Source organism: Lynx canadensis, chromosome B4, assembly GCF_007474595.2.
Source record: "Lynx canadensis isolate LIC74 chromosome B4, mLynCan4.pri.v2, whole genome shotgun sequence".
Classification (NCBI taxonomy): domain Eukaryota; kingdom Metazoa; phylum Chordata; class Mammalia; order Carnivora; family Felidae; genus Lynx; species Lynx canadensis.
This window is the reverse complement of record NC_044309.1, coordinates 104,189,340-104,210,203: the sequence shown is the minus strand read 5'-3', so window position 1 is coordinate 104,210,203 and position 20,864 is coordinate 104,189,340. Positions and strand designations below refer to the sequence as shown.

The 20,864-nt window shown below is 35.0% G+C and overlaps 1 protein-coding gene across 5 annotated transcripts in view; it reads left to right on the top strand.

Annotated features, from left to right (window-relative positions):
- Nucleotides 1–20,864, top strand: part of PPFIA2 (PTPRF interacting protein alpha 2) — a 478,405-nt gene that overhangs the window by 78,694 nt on the left and 378,847 nt on the right. For all 5 annotated transcript variants that reach the window (XM_032594017.1, XM_032594014.1, XM_030323311.1 and 2 more), the window contains one exon: nt 4,698–4,751. In XM_032594017.1, the coding sequence (XP_032449908.1) occupies nt 4,698–4,751 (54 nt within the window). The remainder of the gene's footprint in view (nt 1–4,697; nt 4,752–20,864) is intronic.

Genomic DNA, 20,864 nt, shown 5'->3' with positions numbered 1-20,864 from the left:
TACAGGTGTTTAGCAGCAGTGGTACCTGAGCAGCAGCATGTGGGCAGGGACTAGGCTGGCTTGGCATATTTTTATAAGTTCAACCGGGAAACAAGTCAAATGTATTGAAAGAGTCTGTTGCATACACAGCATGACCAAGGTCACCATGGTTGTTAGCTCTCTCCATATCCCTCAGAGGGTCAGGACTTGGCGAGACAGGTGGGGTGCTTAGGGCACAAACTTTGAGGAGTCACTGACTCCTAGGATTGTACAGATGCCAACGCTGCTCTTGTAGGCACCTGTAAGAATCAGGTGCCTAAAGGATAAAATTTAAGGAGGCACTCACTGCCAGGATCCTGCACCTGCAGGGTCAGGTCAGTACTTGTATGACCCTTGGAACGAATGCCTCCTAAAACTGTGTGCCCTGGACGTATCAGTTACCTCACTCTTCCTGGCCTGGTCTCTTATCCCACAGGACAACACTAAATTGGGTGGACCAGATGATAGCAATAGTACGAGGAAGAGGCAACGGGGAGTAGCAAATTCCATAGTGCATCTAAGCAGTTTTACAGCTCGCAGGTGGATCTATGTTGCGGAAGAATGAGGTGGAAAGTTCCCTGCCTCATTGGTGCCAGAGAGGCAAATGAGAAACAGCTGTATGGAAGCTCTTTCTAAGACTGCCTACCTTGTTATGTTCTCAGAAGGCTAGCAGGACATTCCAGTAAGAATTAGGCCAGACTGTTGTTTAACTCTGCCTACATGGCCCATGTGGATATGTTCAAGGTAACCAGAATGCAAGGGTAAAGCTATTTCCCTATGGCTGGTATTAAAAAACACAGGTTTGCAGTCCTGCAAATATGTTTGTAACACCACTTCCTGATAGCTATATGATATTGGGTAAGTTATATAAACTTTTTTAAAATTTTTTTTAATGTTTATTCTTAGAGAGAGAGAGCAGGAGAGGGGCAGAGAGGAAAGAAGACACAGAATTTGAAGCAGGCTCCAGGCTCTAAGCTGTCAGCACAGACCCTGACACAGGGTTTGAACCCACGGACCATGAGATCATGGCCAGAACCGAAGTCAGATGCTCAATCAACTGAGCTACCCAGGCGCCCCAAGTTACATAAACTTTTAACCTCTTAAATAAGAAAAGAAATAAGTACCTTATAAAGCTATAATAATGTTAATGTTTATAAAACATTTACATGGTATGTAATAAATGTTTAAGTAGTAGATATTTTATTAGATATAAATGAAGCCATTAAATCTAAGTGAACATGGTATGTAATATAGTTAAATAAATCCTGTAACAAGTTTTAAAAATCAGTTTGTTTTCAATGTTTTAGTCAAACAACATTATTATAATAGTAAGTTAACAAAGTTTCTAGGAAATCAATGTTTTTTACTTTTTGATGTACTTTTGTTGTTATCTATATAGAAAGATATCTAAGTAACAAGATAGATGGATTTGTTAAGGATTTAAGTTATATTTTGCAAACTATTCAAGAACCATCAAAAAATGGACTCACTTTCAGTTCAGTGTTCCTCAAAAGATTTATTTATCTCACCTTTTAATTTTACAACATAAATGCATTCATGCACACTTACGCTCATTATTCATACCTGAAAAATTTATTTTTGCATCAACTGATAGATAAACTATAATTTTGGCATCTGTCCAAGTAGGACACTTTTTTCTAATTTATACTCAAAATAGCACATAAGCTCAAAAAATCATTTTTTCAATTAAATGAATAAACAGTAAGAATGTGCATCTGTACTCTGTTTAGAGTCATGAGTTCCTAGTGTGCTTTAATTCAACATGTTAAAAATCATAAATACCAATGCCTTTGAATTCATCTTCTAAATTCTTTTGCTTAATTTTTCTGAAGATGATAACTATCATGAAAGGCTTAAAATTTTAGAAATGTGAAAATTTGCTCAGTTTATCTAAGATAGCAAGAAATCTTCATATCTATGATACCAAGAAATCTTCAGGTATAATTAAAAAAAACATGACAATGCAGGGCTGCCAGGGTGGCTCAATTGGTTAAATGTCTGACTTCCACTCAAGTCATGATCTCACGGTTCGTGAGTCTGAGCCCCGCATGGGGCTCTGTACTTGACAGCTCGGAGCCTGCAGCCTGCTTCAGGTTCTGTGTCTCCCCCCTCTCCACCCCTACCCCACTTGCACTCTGTCTCTCTCTCTCTCCCAAAAATAAATAAATGTTAAAAAAAATTAAAAAGAATAAAAAAAATTAAAAAATGGCAATGCATTAAATAAATGGCTAAACTACTTTGAATCTGAATCAGTTTCTCTGTTACCTCTCTGATAATGACATCAGAAATGTTTATCTTTAATGTACTTTATATGTATGTCTATTTAGAAAGGCATATATTAACTCAAAATGTACTTAACGTTATTTTCTTTCATTTTAAGTGTACTTAGAAATAACTTTTAATATGAATAGAACTTTGTTTTTTGTCATGGTCATAACAGGTGTGTTTATAAACAGTGCAATGGCTGTGTGTTTTATTTTCTATTTATCTAGTATTTTAGCTACTTTACTACCTAATTTTGTCAGTTCATTCCATGAAATTCTAAAACAGTTTTAAAAGTTATATTTTACCTTTAGATTAAAAATGTTTGGGGCGCCTGGGTGGCGCAGTTGGTTAAGCGTCCAACTTCAGCCAGGTCACGATCTCGCGGTCCGTGAGTTCGAGCCCCGCGTCAGGCTCTGGGCTGATGGCTCGGAGCCTGGAGCCTGTTTCCGATTCTGTGTCTCCCTCTCTCTCTGCCCCTCCCCCGTTCATGCTCTGTCTCTCTCTGTCCCAAAAATAAATAAACGTTGAAAAAAAAATTAAAAAAAAATGTTTGCCAGTGTATAAATGTTTCATACTTTACTTTTATTATCTAAGGACATAAGATTACTTAAATGATTTAATGATAACGTTAAAGAACTTGTTAGATCAAATAATTTAAATGATTTGATTGTTTATGGTGTACATGGTAGTGAAATAAAGAACTTCAGCAAGACAGGGAGAGCCTTTTACAATAGACTTAACAATGCAGGCATATTAATTGGGATCTTCCTGTTTTTGAGAGGCAGAAATTTAAGGTTGCAGGCAGGAGAACATGTAGTTTCAAATGTGGCCCAAATGATAGAATCAAGGACTTGGACCCTACCTTTATATTTTTCTAAATCCACATTGCCTTAATTTTCCGTAAGACTTCTATCTCATTGGAAGCAGTCTTTCTAAGCCTCTTTTGGAGCTAGAGTGAGGGAGAGGAAGTTCCTCAAAGGGATGCTGACTATGGAAAAATATGATATACAATATATTTGTTACAGTGAAGACAACTTAATAATTTTCTTGGCAAGCATTCCTTGTGGTTGCCTTATCATTTATGGCTCTTGATAAAATATGCATGTAGAAATTCATCACCCATTGAGTTCCTGTTCAAAGTCAGCTTCTTCTGATGGAAACTTCCATGACACCATTCCTTTCTTCTCCCTTATCCTGCCTTTAATGTTGTCTAATGTTGTCATCACATGCTTATTTCAGCCCCTTGTTTTTGTTTTGTTTTGTTTTTGTTAGGACTCCCTATTTTTGAGATACTAGGGAAATAATGTGATTAAGTCACGAATGGATTTGTAGCATAAATCTTCTTAATGGTATAAAGGAATCAGCTATTTCTCTGATCACAGGTATTTAATTTTCTCTTCCTTCAATCTTGACTCCATTCTCTTTCATCTTTGATTTCTTACTGCAACTGTATTTCTCCTTATCCCTATCCTTTCAACTAGATGCAGACAGATAAGTGACCAGGGTCACAACCAAGAAACTTTTTATGAAGTATAACTCTTCAGTGGAGCCCCAGACTCCTATCCAGCCCCCTTTGAGCAGAGAGTTTTGGTTTTGTTTTTTTCACTGGGGGGACTGGGGTATGATTTAAAACTACGATGGTTGCAAGCATTAAAATCCTGAGAGGTTTTAGTTAAAAATCCAGAATTCTAGCTTTTGAAAAAGTCACATGGTTAGTAACCCTGGAAGCAAAGTCCTGCAACCAAGGTGGAGCTGTATTCGTACCTATAAACAGGCACATGCTCTCCAGTTTGTCGCAGTCACCTGTTTCTCCGTTTATGATACCTTTGACAATATAATCATTACTCAGGCGTGATCTTCTGCGGTTACTGATTCAAGATTCGAAATCAGTCCTTGTAGAAGAATAGCTAGTCTCTTTTAAAAATATTTTTATCTTCCAAGTACAGTAATAGAGTAGACTATACATAATTAAAATTTTTATAGGTTCAGCGTTTTCCATGGGATTTGTATTCTTGCAAATAATATGTTAAATCGCAGTTTTGTTAAAATTGCTTTTTTTTTTTTGTTCTGTCCTCATTTCAACACCTTAGAGAACAAAACATTTGCTTTCCTACCTAGAGCCTAACCTTTTTTTTTCATATTTCAAGACTTGTCTATGTACATTTTTTTTTCTTTTTACAGAGTGTGCAGAATTAGAGGAAATATCTAGATTTTTAGATACAGGTTATTTGTATAGTGTTACAGTGTGCAAGACTGTCTGGAAACAAAACAAAGAAAACAAATGTAGCTGTGTGCCCTAACTTAGTAGCTAAAGAAAATATTATACTATGGGTTTGGGAAATTCTCCATGCTGTTGAGTAGCATTTTACAATCAACACCTCTCCCCTTTTCAGGATATCGAATCCCTAACAGGAGGGCTGACTGGTTCTAAGGGGGCTGATCCACCGGTAAGTTAGATTCTTCATTAAATTTAACTATTGACAAATTGAATTATGTACACACCAGATCATGAGATAGTTACTTGTATACAATTTGTGATATAGATACCTTTTGGAAATCTGTAGTTATTGCATAACGAATACAAAAGTGTGAACTGATTTGAGGTGTTTGCTATTTTTAAGTTTTAAGATCTCATAAAATTATCTCCATGTACTGACTTTAAAAATAAGAGTAAAATCTTCATTAGAATGTGTAAATACTTTACGTCCTATGGCCTACACCAAAACTTTTGGAACATGAGGGGAGGTTTTACCATTCTAAATATGAATGTATGATTTGGGTTGCAATATATTTTCTAGTTACTGAGAAAAATTATTGTATCAGCCCATTTTATCAACAGTGTTAATGTGTGATATTGTTGTTTCTTTTCTACTTTATCTGGGAAGCTTCTGGAAAATTAGAAAAAGTGCTCTAAAGTTTTAAAGGATTATTATTTGTAAGCAATGAGAAGAGATTGATAGTCTAGTATTGGAATATCTTGGTACTTTCTGTGATATCTGCTTTCAGAAAATATTGATTAAGATAACATTTATGTGATTCCATGTTTGAAGTACAAACATGAGTTCGTGGTGTATATCTTAAGTAATAAGATTCAATCTGTTTCAACAGAAAATCAATGCATAAATTTCTATCACTGTTTGCTTTTCACTTGGCACTGTGAGGTTTAATGCAGAACACACAGAACCTACTCTCATCAATTTTAGCTATACTTCCTCTAGGTCTCTAGGATCTAGGTGGAGTGCATAATCACATTAAAACATCAGTGAGGTGTTCAAAGACAACTTTCAACGGCACCTCTTTCTCTCCTGTCTCCCTTATGTGTCCATGATGTTGTCTGATCTTCATCAAATTACTCCTAAAGTAGGCTAAACAACATATTTTAGTCCTATCCCTTCCTTTTATTTTCAGTGTCTGAATTTATGTGGGAAAAATGTATTGTCTTCAGGTATCTGCTTATATTTAGTCCCTGAACCTATTACATTACAGTATAAAGCAAGATGAAATGTAAGTCAGCCAGCGAGTATATTGTGACAGGATTTACAGGCAGCCCTGTATTCAAGTAGTGTAGGTGAATGTTTATGTGATGTAATTTCAGCCTGCTGCTTAGCATGGTGTTTTACGTAGTACTCAAATTTTATTAGGAAAGTAAACCCATTTCGTTCCAAATCGCACCCTCATAGGTCTACTGATTCTTAAAAGAATTCCACAATTAGAGATCAGTTGGTTTTAAAGGGATTTGTCCCTGGCTCAAATAAAAATTAAACACCTCTTTTCTGCAAGGGGTGATTAAAATCTTATTCATTATTTATATGTTAAAATAAGTTAAGCATGTCCTTTCAAGAAAACATTTTCCAAATATGGAAAATTGAGTGGGCTTAAAGCCTAGTTGTTGAAAGAAGCTCCTTGCAGGGAAAAAAGATCACAGAAAGGAATGATGGTGTACAGAAGGCAAGCCTCATCAACTTCACTCCCAATTGCTAAAAGTGAAGTGTGTGTGTGTGTGTGTATGTGTGTGTGTGTGTGTGTAGTTTATAATATTGTGAAGATAGATGTTCCCTCTTGGCCGTGCCCTACCATGATGTTGGATATTTTATACTGCTGCCTGTATTTTCAGAAATTCAATGACTATGCCTATTTTTTACCTTTTTGTAGAATGGAAAACTTGCAGATTTTAGAGTACATAAGAGCTTAGGCAATCTAATTAGGGGTTAACAGTACACATAAATTTAGTACCCCCCCATTGTTAAAGATTTATCTAGAATATATTACTGATGCTATTTAATAAAATCATTTTTAGTCCCATATAAACCTTACGTAGAACAGTCTAAGTAGAGGTGAAATGGTAATAGTATCTAGTGTTACTTCAGTCATTTAAGAGTAAGACATTGAATGGAGTTGTTGTTCTTGCCCCCAAGTTAGAAAACTGAAAGTCAGATTATATTAATTATAACCTAAACCCATTTGAAGTTTTATATAACTTTTCCTTTCTCTAAAAAACATCTTTATAATAGGTCGTCTAAATACTATTGTCCATTTCTAAAGTTATGTCTTTTGCATAAGTGTTTACAATATATTACCAAAATTATTCAACAATGAAATTTTTATTGGTAAGAAATTCAAGGTCCTTTACTTCCCCCTCATTATACAGAATGTATAAAGTGCTGAATGAATGGCATCTTACAATACATCACAATGGTGCAGAGCTGTGAAATAATTTCTTTACCAGTATAACAGAAATCTCAGGGATATTTTTAAATGTGTTATATTAAAAAATTGTATTTTTTTTCCTCTGGGTATGCATGTATTATTTCTGAAGCATGGGAAAAAAGTGAAGTTTATATTATTTTAAATAGTATACATGTACAAAAAGTTGTGTACATTTGTAAATGTAATTATAAATAAGTTTGCATACCTGGAAAGAATAAATTTGAGGAAGTCCAAGAATATAGTTTACATTAATATTTTTAACAATAAATGTTAGCAAGTTTCTTTTTGAAAATTCAAGCAGTCTCAGTTTCAATACTGATAATGAATGGGAGTATCATTCATTTATGATTTTCAGGAGCAATTCAAGTTTTATGATGGCTTTCTTTCTCTGAAAAGGATTTCAAGAGGATTTTTTTTTAATTCAGAAAGTGAAAATTAATTGATTCAGTAGATAGAATTTACAGATTTTTCTAAATCACAGTTATTTTAAGAACTCTTCTATCATTGAGAAATGTATTAACAGTTTAATATTACCTTGAAACTGCTTTTGAAAAACTGTATCAGACATAGTCTACATTTAGCATATGTTTTTCATTCACAAAAATTGGATCACAAGTTAACTTCCAGTGTAAAAACATAACATATATTTACGTATAAAAATAAAGTGAAAGAAAACGTATAATTAAAATCTAAAGGGTAAAAATATCATTAAGTTAAATAGTGCTTTTTATATACCATTTGCCATAGTGTTTTAATTTTTTTTCTTGGTTTTATTTAAATTCCAGTGTAATTAACATACAGTTTATGTTTCAGATATATAGTGATTCCACATTTCCATACAACATCCGGTGCTCATCACGACAAGTGCCCTCCTTAATCCCCATCAATTTCACCCATCTCCACCCCTACCTTCCCCCTGGTAACGAGCAGTTTGTTCTCTATAGTTTGTTCTCTGTAGTCTATATAGTCTGTTTTTTGATTTGCCTCTCTCTCTTGTTTTTTCCCTTTGCTCATTTGTTGTTTTTTAAGTTCCACATATGAGTGAAATCAAATGAATTTATCTTTCTCTGACTTACTTTGCTTAGCATACTTTCTAGTTCCATCCATGTCATTGCAAATGGCAAGATTTCATTTTCTTGTATAGCTAAGTAATATTCCTCTGTGTGTGTGTGTGTGTGTATACCCCACGTCTTTTTTTTTCCTAATGTTAATTTATTTTTATTTTTATCTTTTTAATACAATTTATTGTCAAATTGGCTTCCATACAACACCCAGTGCTCATCCCAACAAGTGCCCTCCTCAGTGCCCATCACCCACTTTCCCCTCTCCCCCACCACCCATCAACCCTCAGTATGTTCTCTGTATTTAAGAGTCTCTTATGGTTTGCTTCCCACCGTCTGTGTTTGTAACTACTTTTTTCCCCCTTCCCTTCCCCCATGTTCTTCTGTTAACTTTCTCAAGGTTCACATATGAGTGAAAACATACGATATCTGTCTTTCTCTGAGTTATTTCACTTAGCATAATACCTTCCAGTTCCATCCACATTACTGCAAATGGCAGGATTTCATTCTATCTCATTGCCAAGTAGTATTGCATTGTATATATAAACCACATCTTCTTTATCCATTCATCAGTTGATGAACATTTAGGGTCTTTCCATAATTTGGCTATTGTTGAAAGCGTTGCTATAAACATTGGGGCACAAGTGCGCCTATGCATCAACACTCCTGTATCCCTTGGGTAAATTCCTAGCAGTGCTATTGCTGGGTCATAGGGTAGTCTGTTTTTAATTTTTTGAGGAACCTCCACACTGTTTACCAGAGAGGCTGCACCAGTTTGCATTCCCACCAACAGTGCAAGAGGGTTCCTGTTTCTCCACATCCTCACCAGCATCTGTTGTTTCCTGAGTTGTTCATTTTAGCCACTCTGACCAGTGTAAGGTGGTATCTCATTGTGGCTTTGATTTGTATTTCCCTGATGATGAGTGATGTTGAGCATCACTTCATGTGTCTGTTGGCCATCTGGATGTCTTCTTTGGAAAAGTGTCTATTCATGTCTTTTGCCCATTTCTTCACTGGATTATTTGTTTTTTGGGTGTGGAGTTTGGTGAGTTCTTTATAGATTTTGGATACTAGCCCTTTATCCGATATGTCATTTGCAAATATCTTTTCCCATTCCATCAGTTGCCTTTTGGTTTTGTTGATTGTTTCCTTTGCAGTCCAGAAGCTTTTTATCTTGATGAGGTCCCAATATTCATTTTTGCTTTTAATTCCCTTGCCATTGGAGATGTGTTGAGTAAGAAATTGCTGCGACTGAGGTCAAAGAGGTTGTTGCCTGCTTTCTCCTCTAGGGTTTTGAAGGTTTCCTGTCTCACATTCAGGTCTTTCATCCATTTTGAGTTTATTTTTGTGTATGGTGTAAGAAAGTGATCTAGTTTCATTCCTCTGTATGTTGCTTTTCAGTTTTCCCTGCACCATTTGCTAAAGAGACTGTCTTTTTTCCATTGGATACTCTTTCCTACTTTGTCAAAGATTAGTCAGTCATACGTATGTGGGTCCAATTCTGAGTTGTCTATTCTATTCCACTGGTCTATGTGTCTGTTTTTGTGCCAATACCATACTCTCTTGATGATTAGCTTTGTAGTAGAGGCTAAAGTCTGGAATTGTGGATGCCTCCTGCTTTGGTCTTCTTCAGTGTTACTTTCACTATTTGTATCCCACATCTTCTTTATCCATTCATCAATTGATAGACACTTGGGCTGTTTTCATAATTTGGCTGTTGTAGATAATGCTGCTATAAACATCAGGAAGTATATAGAAATACAGGTCTACCTTAAGAAGCAAGAAATATCTCAAATAAATAACCTAATATTACATCTAAAGGAGCCAGAAAAGGAACAACAAATGAAGACTAAAGCTAGCCGAAGAAAGGAAATAAAGATTAGAGCAGAAATAAATGATATAGAAGCTAAAAAAAAAAAAAAAATAGAACAGATAAATGAAACCAGGAGTTGGTTCTTTGAAAAAAATAATAAAATTGTAAACCTTTTGCCAGAATTATTAAAAAGGAAAGAGAAAGGACCCAAATAAATAAATCACAAATGAGAAAGGAAAAATAACAATCAACACTACAGAAATACAAAAACTCATAAGAGAATATTATGTAGAACTAAATGCCAGCAAATTGGATAACCTAGAAGTGGATAATTTCCTAGAAACATACAAAATACCAAAATTGAAACAGGAAGAAATAGAAAACTTGAACAGACCAGTAAGTGGCAATAATAAAAGAAAATCTCCTAACGAATAAACAAAAGTCCAGGGCCAGATGGCTTCACAGGCAAATTATACCAAATATTTAAAGAAGAGTTACTACCTGTTCTCTCAAATTGTTCCAAAAAAATAGAAATAGAAGGAAGACTTCCAAACTCATTAGATGAAACCAGCATTACCCTGATACTAAAGCCAGGTAAAGACTCCACTAAAAAAGAAAACTATAGGCCATTATCCCCAATGAACATGGATACAAAAATTCTCAATAAAATACTAACAAACTAAATACAATAATACGTTTAAAAAAATCATTCACCATGATCAAGTGGAATTTATTTATGAGTTGCAAGGGTGGTTCAATATTTTCAAATCAATCATTGTGTTATATCACATTAATAAGAGAAAGGGTAAGAACCATATGATCATTTTAATCGATGCAGATAAAGCATTTGACAAAGTACAACATCCATTCATGGTGTTTTAAAGTTTAAAAAACATATTAAAATGTAAAAATCTGATGAAATTTCTTATGAGGGTGTCCAGGTGATCAGTTGTCAGACAACGTTTAGGAAGACCAGGGTAAGATCTAAACCACTCAGCTTCAGAGAGCCAAGAGGATTTTGGATACTGAAGACTGGGGCACAAAGCACAAATATTCCTAGACAGATGTTCTAGCTGCAGTTGGTATCTGGAGAGCTGTGGTATGTAGTCATGTGAAACCAGTATTGTGATGGATCACTGTCTAGCCCATGAGCCAGAGCCAGAGGTGTTGACCAGCCCCACTCAAGAACCAGGATTTGTCCCAGCCTATGGGCTAATTCTAATCTGCAGCTAGAATTTAGTAGCTCGACTTGGCCATAAAACTTATGTTTAATGACAGCAGACCCATACAGACTAACATACACAATGAGGAAGGTTTCTCTTCTTAATTTGGTTTAAGAAATGTCTGATTATTAATTAGCTGTTTGCTTTCTTATCATTTTTGATTCTTTTTAAGGGTCAATATGGGCAAAATCTGATAGGGACAAACCCTAAACTACATGAAACACATTTTTGAACATATTTCACTGTAACATACGCATTGGTTAAATGCGGAAATGTCATGATATTTCATAGTGCTAGTATCAGTGTTTGAATTAAGTCTACCTCATTGCCTCATCCAGAACGTATAGCAGTAAAACTGGGGCTATGCAGTCCCTTCCCTGTTTTTCTTTCTGTTTGTTACGTTGGAGTAACAGGATCTATAAATTTGCTTCTTACAGAACTTAGTTCTTTTCATTGTTTTGTTTCCTTTATCCAAATGCTAATGGTTCTTTTTATTTCTAAAGTATGGTGAATAAGTGGATGCCCATCTAAGCCATATCCTTGGGTTTGATATGTACACCATCCTAAACATTCCCTAGCTTTATTAATTTTCTCCACTAAAGAACCAGAATTGTACATTCCGTATTTTGCTTTTTTCTGTTCTCATTTTAATATCTTCCTGATGGTTCTGAGCAATTTGGGTAAATACTCCATAGAATTTGAAACAAATTTATTTTCTTGAGGGTGGTGTTTAGACCAGGTTATATATTTTTCAAGTTCTGAATGGTCTTAAATTTTTAGTCTCCAAAACCAATTTTAATTTGATTATTCAAAAAATGCCAGTGTTCTACTTATTTGCTTCAAAAGATAAGAGAATAAAAAAAGTAAATCTGAGTTGTGATATAATATAGTTTATTTCAACCTAGACTTTATATTGCTATATTACATGCTTTAATTCTTCTATTTATTTATTTATTTGAAATTCAGTGTATATTTGAGTATACACTATGTGTTAGACATTCGTTTAGGTTTTGGAAATAGTGATGTACAACACACAGTTTCTCACTTCAGAATCTTATGATGTAGCGGAGTAGACAGGTTGGTAAAAACAATTCCAGTGTAAACTAAACACAGGATGAGATGAAAATGAGTAAGATAATTCATATAATCTGATTGTTAGAAGTGAAAGGGGCTGGAGAATCAAGGAAGGTGAATAGAAGAGAATACTGCCTAACTTAATAAGTATAGGATAAGTTGAAGTTTGCCAACTGAGGAGAGTGGGCATGGCATTTTAAGCAGAGGAAACAGTGTGTGTGCATAGGTCAAAAAAAGTGAAAATAACTTACTGTGGCTAGAGAATGAATAAGCTGGAGTGTTGGAGGTAATGGTGAAGATAAAAGGCTAGGTTAGGCCAGGGCAAGACATGAGAAATTTCATGGAAGGAATTTGTTCTCTATAGTAAGAACCATGAAAAACCATTAAAGTCTTTAAACAGGAGATCACTTAATCAGCTCTGTCAAACATTTTTTTTTTTATTCCACTTGTAGAGTGATTTATAAAAGTCTAAAAAGCAAGAGAACAAGTGAAAGGCTCTTGCAGTCATCCAAAAGAAAGATAATAAAAATGATAACTGCAGCATGTGTGTGTGTGTGTGTGTGTGTGTGTGTGTGTATCCCACTAAATTATAATACTAATAGAAGGCCATATCTCAAGAGAATGTCAACATTTTGAGTGAAACACTGAATGATTAATATGAACCTATAGAGTGGCAGTGAGAATGGAGAGGGATGGACCGATTGATGAGTTAGTAAGGACACAGTGAATACTCACGAATAAGAGGTTGTTCAGAGAGGGGAGAATGAGATATACTGAGAACTTAAGGCTGACTTTGTTTTGGCAATTGAGTGAATGGAAGACAAGAATAGAGACAAGAATACCATGAGGTAGTGCACTTTTAGAGGGGGGATGATGAGTTCAGTTTGGACACATTAATTTGAGCTGACACAGTTGGGAATGTATGAATGATGTTGGAATTTCTAGGTGAGATCTCATTTAGAGCCATTGATTTGGACATGTAGAATAGTCAGTAATTGAAGCCATTGGAGTTGATGAAGTTACCTCCAAAAAAGGTATTCCAAGTGATGTTCATTGTAAACTTCAGAGGAAGAAAAGAATTTAAGTAATAATCAGAGGAAAGGGAAAGATCAGAGGGAAAGTAGGCCTCAAAAAAGAGCAGAGATGGGTGCAAGGAAGGAATACCAGGAAGCTGTGGAATCAAACATGCTAAAGTCAAGAGAAAGTGGTGATAAGGGTTACTAGCAGTTTCACGATGTTGAGAGTTCAAGGAGAACAGAGTGCCCATTTTATTGAGCCACAGGAAGATAAAGTGTTCTAGGTGAGAATAATTTAAATGGAATTAACTTGGGTAGAATCACATTTCCAGTGACCTGAATGATAAAATGGAAGACTTGGATTCAGTGACTACAGAAAACAATCTCAAAGAGCTTGATTATGAAAAGTGGGAGGGAATAATACCTGATATAGGTTATGAGGTCGAGTGTGTTGAAACATATGGAAAGCACATAAAGCGGGAGGAGAATTTACTGAGGAAAGATAAATTAATTGATAGAGCACAAGGTGAGGCAAAAAAGCAAGGACTCCAGCGCATATTATGGAGAAAGAGCAATGTGTCTTCAAATGTGAAATGAGTGAGAAAGAAAAGATTGTTTTCAGAAATATGTTTCTCAAAAACATTCACAGGTGGAGGTCTTAAGAAGCTGAAAGTTTCCATTTAATAGCTTTTATTTTCCTCACAAAGTATAAAGGTGCTAATTAGCTGATAGTAGCAGGGAAGAAAATAGAATAAGGAATTTCAGGAATACAGAGATTTATCTAGCCATTATGGATTATGGGAGAACTATGTAAATCACAGATGGATTACTGGAAAGTGTTAGGGGTCCACATGTGGTTTTAGGCAGTGAATTTGTAATGATTTTAAGTGACTCAAAGGTGTGTTTTCAAAACAGTGCTCAGGTGTTGGAGGGGAGAATGCCTGCAAGCATTTTAATTTCAGGTTGCTCTGCCAGACCATTGCTATGGAAGGGCAATGGGGCAAGATAATGGAGAATGTTAGCAAAGATGCCGTACAGTCTAAGCTGAATAAGAATTGCAGTGGAGATAGGAAGAAATTGATAAAACAAGAGGTTCAAAGTTCTTAATAAATTTGAAAAATAGTTGCAGTGGGTGTAGGGAAAAGGATAAAAGGTTATGGTGAGAGAGTAAGATGCTTGATTTAAGCATTTCAGGACCCAAACATTGCCAGGTCTAATAAGATCCAGGTTGTGGTCATGGGAATGCGTGAAGTGCAGAGGGAATGAGGCTCATTGAGTTTGAGGATGCCAAGACAGTGAGGGACCAGTGTAGGATGATCATTTCTGTGAATCCTGCAATCTTTCTTACTACATTCATTCCCTTGATAATCCCAACCTATTTGACAGCTTAAGTGGCATCTAGGAACTGATAACTGAATAATTTACATTTCTACACTGGGTAACTTTCCTGAACTTTAGACTTGTGTATCCAACTAAATGTTTGACATATCGTCTTATACACTCAAAAAAGGAATTTAAAGCATGACAAATTAAAAATTGAGCTTCTGGTCAGCTCTGTCGCTCTCTACAAATTTCCTGCAGTTTTCCCCATATCAGTTAATGGCTACTATTTCAAAAAAATCAAGACCTAGAGTCATTTTACCGGTTCTGTCTTCATAATTTATGTAGAATCCAACCAAGTCTCACTACCCCTAGAAAACTATCAGCCTTGTCAAAGCCATCATTCTTTCTCATGTGCATATGCTCAGTGAACCAAGCAGGATAAGTTTGTTAAAGTCAGATCATGTCACATCGAGGCTTGAATCATTGTTGGCTTCCCATCAGAATAAAATTCCCAAAGCTAGTGAAGTAGCTTCTAAGACCCTTTATGACTTCTCTCATTACAGTGCCTCTAGGAACTCATCTACCTTTTTATTTTTCCAAAGGTCATTCCACTTTGGTTGTACTAATAATTTGCTACTCTTGACCCAGGCAAGCACTTGCTATTATTTCTTCTGCCTGCCATGCTCCTTCCCTAGATATCACCATGGCTTACTCCCTCATTTTCTTTACGTTTCCCTTAAAATGCTATTTGAACAGAGGGATCATCCGTGAACACCCAATATTCTTTTCCTTGCCTCTATGTGTTTACTGTTAGTGTTCTTCAACTAGAATACAAACTATATGGTTAGGGTCTTTGTCTCTTTTGTTCAGTATAATATCCAAAGATCTAGAAATAAAATCTGTTATATGAATTCTTCAATATAGATTTGCTGAATGAATAAGTAAGAACAAACACATTTTAGGCACATGATTTATATGATTATATTTGTGTGCTTAAAATGATTACTAGAATACTGCACGGAGAAAGAGATTAAGAATGTTATAAAAATTCTGTAATGAGATTACACAGTTATACTATGATAGTGGTAGTAAGAATTAAAATAGCAGAGTTAAAACCTTAAAAAAAACAATATTGGTAGAACTTTTTGGTGGGGAAGGAAGTGAGACTCATGGATAAATTCAAAAATTGGCCACTGGGGGAAAAAATAACAGCAATATAAAACCAGAAGGATATATGTTTGTATACTGTGTATCTTATTTATTTTGTTTACTATCACTATATAATAATTCCCCTTGAAAGGAGAATGCTTCTCTCTGGCTTATAGCCACATTTTCAATGCTTTGAACATAGTGGGCCTTCAGTAAGCATTTAATGATCAAATGAATGAAGCAAGAGTAGTAACGCTAAAGGGTCTTCAGAAGGTGAAACTGTGAACCAAGTATTGCAAACTTCAGTATAAGGGAGGAAAAAAAAGGAGACGTAGTATAAAAGATTAAAAAAAAAAAAAAGAAACTTCCATTGTTGATTCAAAATACTATTTTAAGCTCCAAAACATATACTACTAATGATAAATATCCCCACATTCTATGGAGAAGTGCTAGACATACTCACCACAGACTTACTAAGTAATAATTACAGTAATATCAGTCCTGCCACTGTGAATGATCACCTTGATTCTGAGAGATGACCAGAAAGGAGTCAGCAAAATTTCAGCTGTAGGGAGTGCTACAGGGTTTTTACCCTGTGAAAGAGAGAAGGGTGTGCTTCTCCTAAATCAAATGAAGGTGAGCCCAAAACAGTGACTCAAAGAAGGACCCAATGGCATCTGCATGTTTGGATATTTATTCAGTAGCTAAATCAGTATGTGGTTCCATGGAATAGATGTAAAGTAAGGAGGGAAAGAAATTAATGTGTATCACTTGGATGCATAACCAGTAAATTAGATATTTGCTTCCTATCTAGTAAACTTGAATGGCAGAAGCATGATTAGGACAATGGAAAGGGGTCTTAATAGGAGTGGCTGTTACAACTAGAGTTTGTTGTGTCAAAGATGCATGAGCTTCTCATGGACCAGGTTGATGAGGTAGAAGGATAATGGAACCTTCCTAAGATGGCTACTTTCTACCACAATGGGACCCAGTATTAAGAATTAAAAGAATGTCAAATATTCTGCCAAAGATAGAAGCTGGGATATGAGGGGAGGCAAGTGGTTAGTCATGAAGCAGATAACAAAATGCCTGTGTCAATGAACTGTGTAGCATGGGACATCCCCATGGGAGGATGTCCAGGGAATTCCCTAATGAATCCCAGTTTAAAATTTTAATATTTAGGCACCTGGCATATATAAGTCACCAATCATATAAGACTTGGCCTATTTTTTCTATTATCTCTTTCATACCCCTGTCCTAACCTAGAAGGAAGGTTTGTGAAAAAGAAGATAGGTGAAAAAAAAAAAAAAAAGAATCATTTCCCTCTTCCCAATATGAGTTCCTCAGTCCTAAATCGGACTGATCAATTGAGTTGAATAAGAAAAAAAAGTTAGAGAGGGAGGGCACCAAACCATAAGAGACTCTTAAAAACTGAGAATAAACTGAGGGTTGATGGGGGGAGGAAAGGAGGGGAAAATAGGTGAGGGCAATGAGGAGGAGGGCACCTGTTGGGATAAGCATTGGGTGTTGTATGGAAACAAATTTGATAATAAATTTTAGGAAAAGAAAAAAAATAAAGTATTCCAAATGAAACAAACAAACAAAAAAAAAGAAACTAAAGTTTTGATACAGTCTTAAAATCCAAAATAAGACTTTTCTTATAAGGAATATGCTCAAGCTCAAGGAGTTAGACATAAGGAGGGAATATATGACAAAGCTTATTTAATGGCAAGGATGGATGAAAAATGAAGTTGGTATTTATTTAGATCTGTTACCTGTATGCAGTTACTCATTTAAATTGAATTCAGCTCATTAAATAAAGTCATTTATATTGTGGAAAGACCATGACATTTATAGCTATTAATGACAAGGAGGGGTGAAGGAGGGGGTTTACTCGAAGTGAAGATGGTTTTACTTGAGACTGGAGAAGTAATGGATTAGAAATTCTAATGGCTTTCAAGAAGGATGCCAACTTTACCTTCTGAAGTGAGCTGAGAAATTATGAACAGAATAATCTTAGTGCTACCCATGAAGCCATATAAATTCATTTCAGTTAAGATGAAGCAATGGTGATCTCCTTCAACAAAGTGATAAAATACACAGGAAAGATTATTTACTATAAAATAGGAATTTCAGAAGGCATGATGAAAAGTTTGAAGGGAAGAGTGGAAAGTAAGGTAAAGAGCAAACAGAATACTACAGGATAAATATGCTAGAGAGACTTGGTGACTTAGAAAGGTTAACATTTTGTGTATCCCCTAAAGATGAAACAAGTTAATAACTGGCAGGAAACGTTCTGTAATGATTCATACCAAGTGTACATATAGATGCTGCTCAGACTGTAATTTACAAAAAATAAACTCTCTCTCCCTCTCTCTCTCTCTCTCTCTCTCTCTATATATATATATATATATATATGTATGTATATATAGACATAGTCTCTCTCTCTCTGTCTCTGTCTCCCTCTCTCTCTCTTTCTCTCTCTCTCTCCCTCCCTCTCTCTCTCTCTCTCTCTCTCTCTCTACACACACACACACACACACACACACACACACACACATTCAGCAATGTAGTATACAAATTACATTTTTTGTAAATCTATACTTGAATTGTTTTGTAATCCATGAGAAAATAGCATAAGATGTAGTAATTTAGAGTGTGGGCTCTGGAAAATGGCCTCAATTTGAGTTTTGGCTCTGTCCCTTTTAGGTATGTGTAATTTTGACCAACTTATTTGAAGTTACTTACTTCATTGTGCTTCAGTTTCCTAAACTATATGATGAGGGTAAAAATATAATCTCTTTCATAGGGTGGTTATTTTTTTTTATTTTTTTAATGCTTATTTTATTTTATTTTATTTTTGAGAGACAGAGAAAGACTGGGCGTGAGCAGGGGAAGGGCAGAGAGAGAGGGAGACACAGAATCTGAAGTAGGCTCCAGGCTCTGAGCTGTCAGCACAAAGCCCGACGTGAGGCTTGAACTCACGAACCATGAGATTATGACCTGAGCCGAAGTTGGACACTTAACTGACTGAGCCACCCAGGTGCCCCCACGGGGTGGTTATATGTAATGAGATACCACATACAGAATGCTTCAGATAGTGTGTGGTATGTGCAGATCCTCAGTGTTTACCATCGTAATTTTTATATAAATGAAAGTCTTCATTAAGTAATATGGGGTCATTGCAAAGAATTGGCTTAGAGTGTATGCTATATTTTAATTGGAGATGGAAAAGCAATAGTCTGTGTAAATTATATTTAATCAGTCCAACCCAATAATTTGATGAACTCCTAAGGATGTTCTTCTTAAGACGTGGGTATATACCAGGGTGGATAGGGAATAAGAAAGAAAGGAATCTGTTTCATTGCAATCAATTAATATTTTTAACTTGTCAGAAAAGGTAGTTAAAATATTGATGGCATGAATATGTAGCCAAAATGCTGAAAGTAGTTCAGATGCAGAAATTTTATTATGAGAGAAATGTGATTTTTAGCATATATGGTACCATGATTCCCATGCTCTGTTATTTCCTACTCATTAAGGCATTACTGATTAGAACTCTTTAAGTAAGCGTTTATATTTCAGCACAATCAAACTACTCACTTAAAGGGGACATTAGAATGTGGCTTCCTATATTCAAAAGCATGTGGTAAGTGTGAAAGTGAGAAAAGAGATGAATTATAGACTAACATCTGAAAGCTGGGTTTGGAATAATACTGAATGTAGGAAGCATTTATGAGGTCTTTCAGCATATTGTTTCACTAATGATTAATGTGATAAGAAATATTTTAGAAATGATTTCCCCAGTGTAGGTCATTATTTGAGAAGCTCAGGTAATGAAACAACTCCTTGTTGGAAATAGAGTCTTGGTATTAACTGTTAATTTTTAATTTTAAGAAAAAAGATTTTTGAAAAAAATTTGAGGGAAAACCAAAGTTTTTCATGTGAATGAAAAAGACAGAAGTAAAATAAATTATGAACTTACATTATTGCAAAGATACATTATTTTTGTTAATAATAATATTAAACATTGGAAGATATACTGATATATTCTGTTTTCTGATCATATGAAGTTCAATATAAATTAATGCACTTATCTTTGCTCTCCGAAATACCTTTTTCCAAAATAGTAATATAATTTCAACCACAGACATTGTACCTATTTATATTTTGTTCTTTTGTTCCTGCCTTCTTTTCTCTACTATTTATTTTTATTATACATGATGTGTTTATTTGTGTATATGTACATATGTATATTTTTATATATAACATATGTAAACACATATATAACATATATAACATATGTACTCATATATATTTATATATATATACTTTTCCTACAAAAAAAAGAACAGATTTTTTAGTCTGAGTTCTTAGCTAAATAAGAGGCTGGTTTCTAATTAGATTGTTATTATCTAACACAATAAAGTGGAACTATTTTTATTTTTGATCAAAGATACTTATAATTTAGGATGTTTTTCTGAAAAGACAGATGGACGAATACAGCTTTTTACATATAATTGCTCATTAAAATGTGAAAAATATAAAGTAAAAATAAAGGTTTATTTAGAAAGCATATCTGTAATGCCTGTTGTGTACTTAGTGCTATTCTAAGCACTTTAGAAAAAATATCAAGTCAGTGCAATAGATTTTTGCACTCTAACTGCTTAGCAATTGTTTCTTTTTAAAACATGTTTAATAAGTATAAAAAAGGGTATATAGATACATAATTATTTTTGTATTATATGGAATAATTACGGGAAATGTGTTTTTGGGTATTTGATTTTCATTTTTTTTGGAAGACTGTTTTGAAAGGTAAATGTTAAGCCAGGTCTTAAAGAGCTAATTTGCATTAAATTAAAACTTATTTTCTGGATGGAAGGAAATCATCCTCGTATCTAAAGTAGTTCAATTCTATATATAGGTTTTAGTAACTAATAAAGCTGGCTGCTGCAACTTGGTTTTTAGATATCCTTTTCAAAAGTGTGTGTGGGTAATTGTTTTTCTAGGAAGCCCCAGATAACCTCCACGTGCCTTGTAGTTTAAGAACTAAACATTGGTTCACCCTCAGTGAGACTAGGCTCCTGGATGATGCTTGCTGGCCATTCTGGAAAGTGGTTCTGATTGCCCCCAGGGGCCCTCTAAGAGGAAGGGTCTGGTGGGCAATTCAGCATAGTTTGAGGTGACAGGACCT